This window comes from Dama dama, chromosome 24 (assembly GCF_033118175.1).
Source record: "Dama dama isolate Ldn47 chromosome 24, ASM3311817v1, whole genome shotgun sequence".
In the NCBI taxonomy this organism is placed as follows: Eukaryota; Metazoa; Chordata; class Mammalia; order Artiodactyla; family Cervidae; genus Dama; species Dama dama.
In genome coordinates, this window is record NC_083704.1 from 54202554 (window position 1) to 54209029 (window position 6476).

At 60.4% G+C, this 6476-nt stretch overlaps 2 protein-coding genes across 7 annotated transcripts; both read left to right on the forward strand.

Annotated features, from left to right (window-relative positions):
* Window positions 1-83: 83 nt before the first annotated feature.
* HYAL3 (hyaluronidase 3) lies at window positions 84-6353 on the forward strand. Of its 3 annotated transcripts, none has more exons than XM_061128521.1 (4): window positions 84-1238; window positions 4337-5247; window positions 5463-5552; window positions 5670-6353. In XM_061128521.1, the coding sequence occupies exons 1-4, from the start codon at window positions 965-967 to the stop codon at window positions 5943-5945; spliced, it is 1551 nt and encodes a 516-aa protein (XP_060984504.1). In that variant the 5' UTR covers window positions 84-964; the 3' UTR covers window positions 5946-6353. The 3 variants fall into 3 exon arrangements, with proteins under 3 accessions (XP_060984504.1, XP_060984506.1, XP_060984507.1); XM_061128524.1 differs by having other exon boundaries at window positions 750-826; XM_061128523.1 differs by lacking the exon at window positions 5463-5552.
* NAA80 (N-alpha-acetyltransferase 80, NatH catalytic subunit) lies at window positions 641-3620 on the forward strand. Of its 4 annotated transcripts, none has more exons than XM_061128537.1 (2): window positions 641-826; window positions 2353-3620. In XM_061128537.1, exon 2 carries the CDS (start codon window positions 2356-2358, stop codon window positions 3412-3414), a length of 1059 nt encoding a protein of 352 aa, XP_060984520.1. In that variant the 5' UTR covers window positions 641-826; window positions 2353-2355; the 3' UTR covers window positions 3415-3620. The 4 variants fall into 4 exon arrangements, with proteins under 4 accessions (XP_060984520.1, XP_060984518.1, XP_060984519.1 ...); XM_061128535.1 differs by having other exon boundaries at window positions 786-826; window positions 2406-3620; XM_061128536.1 differs by lacking the exon at window positions 641-826 and adding an exon at window positions 1133-1238 and having other exon boundaries at window positions 2470-3620.
* Window positions 6354-6476: the final 123 nt, after the last annotated feature.

A 6476-nucleotide genomic window follows, 5' to 3' on the forward strand; every position in this document is an offset into this window, starting at 1 on the left:
AACTGTGCAATCCTAACACGAGGAAACTGAGGCACGCCCAGGGAGGGTAAGCACTCTCCCCAAGGTTGCACAGCCAGAAAACAGAGCAGCTGAGATTCAAGCCCGGGCTGCCTGACCAGAGGTACAACCTTTTGGCTCCAACTGATAAGTCGATGGTAACCAGCTCTGCACTGCACTGTGAATCCGTTCAGAGGTAGCAGCCTCGCAAATAAAACAGGATTCTAACTTCAAAAGCTATTTGTTGAGGACCTAAAACGTCCAGGCGCTGGTATCCAGAGGGTGCTGGAAAAGTTCTTTTCTCTCACTCAGATCTGATGTGTGTCCGAGGGCGGCTGCTTCCCCAGTGTGGGGCCCAAATCTGAAGTAGAAGCTCCGCCTGATCGTTTTCACGCCGCGCAGGAGGGATAGCGTGAGCCCAGACAAAGCTAAACTTTGGGCGAGACCTATCTGAGGCTGGGGCAGGGCGAGGACGGAAGCCCAGCCAATCCGAGATGGAGCCAGGCTCACTGGGAACGAGGCTACGATAAACCAGGGTGGGAGGGACAGAGCTAGAGACCGGGTAGAGACCAGCCTGCGTCTGGTCGGTGTTACCACCCGCCGGGTCGGGGGCGGGGCCTAGGCGGAGGTACAGGGCGGCCGGGGCGGGGCCTGGCCGCCCGGAAGACCCCGGACTAGGCGGTGTGTCGCGGACCGGGACAGCTGCAGTTCGTCCGCCGCACCGCTAGGGGGCGAGCGCTGGGAGCCGGAGGGGTCCGAGCCAGAGACAGCGAGATACCGATCCAGGAGAAGCGAGGACGCGGAGCATCCCGGAGCCCGGCAACAACATGTCAGTACTACCCCGTCCCCACGCGCGGCGTTCGTCTTCACTGTCCCCGCGCTCTCCCCGTCCGCTCCGCGCGGACAGTTCTCAAGTGACTAAGCCGCCCCGCACGCCCTCCCTGCGTCTTTCGTTCCCTCCCAAAGCATGCTGAGCCACACCCGCCCAGGGTCTAGCTTCCGAAGCCCCCACCCCCAGACTCCACGGTTTGTCACCCACTGGGAGGAAGGGGGAAATCGAGGCAGGAGAAACTGCCGCCTCTCTCGGTGGACCCTGGAGCCCCGCCTCACAGTGGGTAGGGTCGACATAGAAGGGGTTAAGTCTGTGAGGGAAGTCTGGGGTTCCAGGCCCAGGGGGCGGATCCTGGGGCTTCCTCCCTCCTGGTCCAGGGGTGCAGCTGCTGCGGAGGTGGCTGATGCAGGTGAGAGGCTTATAACCCTCTGTGAGGGAAGGGGTATGAGGGAAGGGGGCTGCCTGTTACTGACCAGTGTGAAATTGGCCTCAAGCTCACGGGGTCTTCCTGGGGAGGTGGGGATGGGGAGGGAACCAGCGCATCCTCTCTGAAGCAGGTGAGTAGGAAGATGGGGCCCAGAGGCCACCTGTCGCTAGAAATCCCCCAGCATAGACCCTCCTGCCAGCAGAGCCTGAGGTGGGATGGGCAAGCAATGGAGTTTGGGGGCAGGAGGTCTGAGCCCCCAACCTGCTAGCCGTTAGACACCCCTGTGGGTGTAGGAAGGAAGCTGTGGTTCTTATCTAGAGTGGCTACGAAACAGACCAGTGAGGAACCAGGCCTGCAGGAGCCACGTTGCTGTATGAGCCAGGCCCCTTCTGAGGGGCAGTTGGGCCCGCACGCAAAGTGTCCCAAGCTGGGCCGTTTTGGGGAGGGAGCCGTGAATTCTGTCCCCTAGGCAGGGAAGGCAGTCCAGGGAGGGGAAATTTGAGCCTGATGGGTGGGTGAATGGCAACCCAGGATCTTAAGTGGCCGGCATGGCCCAGATGTTCAAAAAGGCTAGGACCTGGAGTAGGGAGTAGGGAGAGGAGAGTTCCTGGGGTAGCTGGGGTTAAAGCAGGGGGTTGTGGCGTCTGGTTTGCATGTTCTGTCTGATGGCCAGCCACCTGCAATGGTGTAGGGCGGGATCTACTGTCCTAGGGAGGACAAAGTGGTAGCCAGAGCAGACTGGGGCCAGGCCTCTTGAGTTCTTGGGGCCGGCCCTAGCCTTTAGCCCTCAGCCCCCATCCAGTATAAGGCAGAGCACCCTGGACCCACCCCCTCTGCTCTTCATTTGAGTCAGCGCCCCCAAGTATAAGGGATGGGATCCTCCAGGTCACCTGGGCCATCAGATGAGATCCAGGATGCATGGCCCTCCCTAGCAGTCTGTCAGGCACTCCCTGCCCCAACCCCATCTTCCTTCTGGCACAGCCCAGCATGGCTGTTATCCACAGGAGTAGCAACCTTGTGGTCTGAGGAGACCCCACTGCCTGGAGACTGTGGCCTTAATCCCCTGCCTGGCCCTGAGCCATCTGTACCCCAGCAGGAGATGACCCTGGCTCCCAGCCTGACTCAGCTGGGCCTGGATCCTACATGTAGGCGAGAACTGACTCTGAGCCCTGACCGAGGCATGCTGATCCATAGCCTAGACCCTGTGCACCAGGTGGGGCCGATCCTGAGTACCCGCCCAGCCCAACTGACTCTGAATCCTGCATGCCAGCCAGAGGTGACCCTGAGATCCAACCTGGCCAAGCCGACCCTGGATCCTGCACACCAGCCAGAGCTGACCCTGAGCCCCAGGCTAGCTGAGCTGACCCTGGTTTTCACATGCCATCCAGAGATGACCCTCAGTTCTGGCTCAGCTCAGCTGATCCTGGATCCTGCACGCCAGCCAGAGGAGACCCCAGTCCCCAACCTGGTTGAGCTGACCCTGGAGCCTGTGCACTGCCGACCCGAGCTCCTGGATGCCTGTGCCGACCTCATCAACGAGCAGTGGCCCCGCAGCCGCGCCTCCCGCCTCCACTCCTTGGGCCAGTCCTCAGACGCCTTTCCTCTCTGCTTGATGCTGCTAAGCCCCCGACCCACATCAGAGGCAGCCCCCATTGTGGTGGGCCATGCCCGCCTGTCCCGGGTGCTGGACCGGCCCCAGAGCCTGCTAGTGGAGACCGTGGTGGTGGCCCGGGCACTGAGGGGCCGTGGCTTTGGCCGCCGTCTCATGGAGGGCCTTGAAGCCTTTGCTCGGGCCCGGGGCTTCTGCCGGCTACACCTCACCACCCATGACCAGCTGCACTTTTACGCCCATCTGGGCTACCGGCTGGGTGAGCCAGTGCAGGGCCTGGTCTTCACCAGCCGGCGACTGCCTGCCACCCTGCTCAATGCCTTCCCCAGGACCCCCTTTCCCCGGTCACCCTGCAAGGCCCCTAGCCTGACTGCCCAAGCTGCCCCAAAAGTCCCCAAGGGCTCATCGTTGCTGCCACCCCCTCCCCTGCCTGAACCCCCGACCACCTTACCCCCACCTCCAACAGGGCCCCCTCCACAAAGTCCCCTAGAGACACAATACCAAGACCTGAGAGGACGCCCCATATTCTGGATGGAGAAAGACATCTGAGGCTATTCCCAGGGCAAGACGCTGTCTTTCTGGGTCAGTGACTGCCCAGGACAGTAGCAGCTTCAGCCCACTGGCCATCCCTCAGCTTCTAGCCCCTGAGGGCAGCTTCAACTGAGGCCTGTTTCCTGAGTGCCAGTGGAGATGGGACCATGGCTGTGGCTCAGAGCTCTCAGTGTGGCTGAATAAAGGCTTCTGTTGGGTGTGTCTGTGACAGTGTATTTGTTGACCCCCACCCTCATCTCCCAGTCGTTTCTTAGGTCCACTATCCCTGCAGGAGCCCCCAGATGCACCTTGGCCTCAGGGCCATGGATGGAGGGAAAGCCCTTTGCTCCTCTCATTCTGCCTGCCTCAGGCGTCAAGGTGTTTCTTTCTTTCCACCTTCACTCATCATCATTCCCCGAGCACCTCCTGTGTGACAGGCCCTGGATTGGGTACAGGCAGGGAGGAACAAGACAGATACCGTCTCAACTCAAGGGACAGGGCAGGCGTATAGTGACAGGGCCTATGCTGGGACAGTGGGAGCTCAAATGTCCTCACTCCACTTGCGCCAGAAGATGATGTCACAGCAGAGACCTGAGTGCTGAGTAGGAATTAAGTCAGGCAGAGTGGAGGTTGAGTGTTCTTGGGGCAAGAAACATAATGGGCAGAGGAAAAAAGGGGACTTGTGAGAGCTGAGGGTGGGAGAGGTGTCAGAGGGCACAGTGGTGCCATGGTAGAGATGGACAACACCGGAAGGGAAATGGCCAGGCCAGCTTGGGCTGGGGTTGCTCTGAGAGGTCTACGAGAACCTCTAGGAACCATGCTTTGCTCACCTCCCTTCCTTGTGAGGAGGAGCTGGAGGAGTCTTCCCAGCTTGATCTGCTGTGGGGAAGGTGTGGTCATGGCCATGGACTCTTAAGCTCACACCCCCTCTCTCCTGCAGGTTTCCATCCCTGGGGCATGACCATGCAGCTAGGCCTGGCCCTGGTGCTAGGGGTGACCCTGTGCTTGGGGTGTGGCCAATCCTTGCTGCGGGCCCCTGCACGCCCCTTCTCGGTGCTGTGGAACGTGCCTTCAGCACGCTGTAAGAACCGCTTTGGCGTGCCCCTGCCACTTGAGGCCCTGGGCATCTCAGCCAACCGTGGCCAGCATTTCCACGGCCAGAATGTCACCATCTTCTACAAGAACCAGCTCGGCTTCTACCCCTACCTTGGGCTGAGGGGCACAGCTCACAATGGGGGCATCCCACAGGCTGTGCCTCTGGACCGCCACCTGGCACGGGCTGCCTATCAGATCCGCCGCAGCCTGTGGCCGGGCTTTGCTGGCCTAGCAGTCCTGGACTGGGAAGAATGGTGTCCACTGTGGGCCGGGAACTGGGGCCGCCGCCGCGTCTATCGGGCTGCCTCCTGGGCTTGGGCACAATGGGTATTCCCCAACCTGGATCCCCAGGAGCAGCTCCATAAGGCCCGCGTTGGCTTTGAACAGGCAGCCCGAGCACTGATGGAGGACACGCTGTGGCTTGGCCGGGCGCTGCAGCCCCACGGGCTCTGGGGCTTCTATCGCTTCCCAGCCTGTGGCAATGGCTGGCATGGTACGGCTTCCAATTACACGGGCCACTGCCATGCTGCTGCCCTAGCCCGCAACACCCAGTTGCGTTGGCTCTGGGCCGCCTCCAGCGCCCTCTTCCCCAGCATATACCTCCCACCCAGGCTACCACCTGCTCACCACCAGGCATTTGTCCGATACCGCCTGGAGGAGGCCTTCCGTGTCGCTGTCGCTGGGCACCCACATCCCCTGCCTGTCCTGGCCTACGCCCGCCTCACACACCGGAGCTCTGGGAGGTTCCTGTCCCAGGTGAGTGCAAGCTGAAATCTAGGGGTCTGATGGGGAGGCATGACATTCTCTGAGTGGAGGGCCTGAGAAGCCACTCAAAGAGGCTCAGGGCCAAGGGGTCCTCCTCTAGAGGTGGAATCAGATCATGCAGTGAGCCATGAAAGTTCTTGAAGGTAGAGTTAAGGACAGAAGGAGCTGGGCATTCCTGCCCTGGCTTAGCAGCTCTCTGCCCCCAGGACGAACTTGTGCAGACCATTGGTGTGAGCGCGGCACTGGGGGCAGCCGGCGTGGTGCTCTGGGGGGACCTGAGCTTCTCCAATTCTGAGGTGATCACTGCCCCCCTCCAGTCTGCCACACAGCCCATGCTGGGGTCCCAGAGACGGGGAAAGACCATGGCAGGGCCATGAGACAGGAGCATTGATACATCCCTCCCTTCTCCTCAGGAGAAGTGCTGGCATCTCCATGACTACCTACTGGGCACCCTGGGTCCCTATGTGATCAACGTGACCAGGGCAGCCGTGGCCTGCAGTCACCAGCGGTGCCATGGCCATGGCCGTTGTGCTTGGCAAAACCCAGGACAACTAGAAGTCTTCCTGCATCTGCAGCCAGATGGCAGCCCTGGAGCTTGGGAGTCCTTCAGCTGCCGCTGTTACCAGGGCTGGGCTGGCCCTACCTGCCAGGAGCCCAGGCCTGAGCTTGGGCCTAAAGAAGCAACATAAAGCCAGGAGTCACCTGCCCCTGACCGTCTTGTTCCTGCTGTCATTTTTCCAGTCCTGGAGGGAGGACTCTGTCCCCCTTCTTGTTCTACGTAGCTTATTGTCACTTCTCCCATGCACATACTCCATTTCCCATAGCACCCCTGGGGAGTGGAAGAGGCCAGAAGAAACACACCATTTTAAAACCAGAGGCCCTCTGATCCCTCCTGACACGAAAGCAGTATGCCAAAGGTTAAGGTTGCCAGCTCAGGGCTCTGTTCTACACCTCACTGAGTCTGCGCAGAGGTCACAGGAGACCCGTCCAGGGGCAGGGGATGGGGCCCCCAAGGAGATCCTGGATAACATCTGTTAAGTGCTAAGCTGTTGTCTCTACTCTGCTTTCATCATAAAGTTACTTTTTCTCTCACTGCATGATGTTTGGCTGGTCCCGAGTTCTTCCAAACCCACCACCCTTCCCGTGGTGAGCGTCCTGCTGCAAAATGCAGAGAGATGCGGGTCCTACGTGGTGGACAGCAGCGTGCGGGCAGCTTCTGA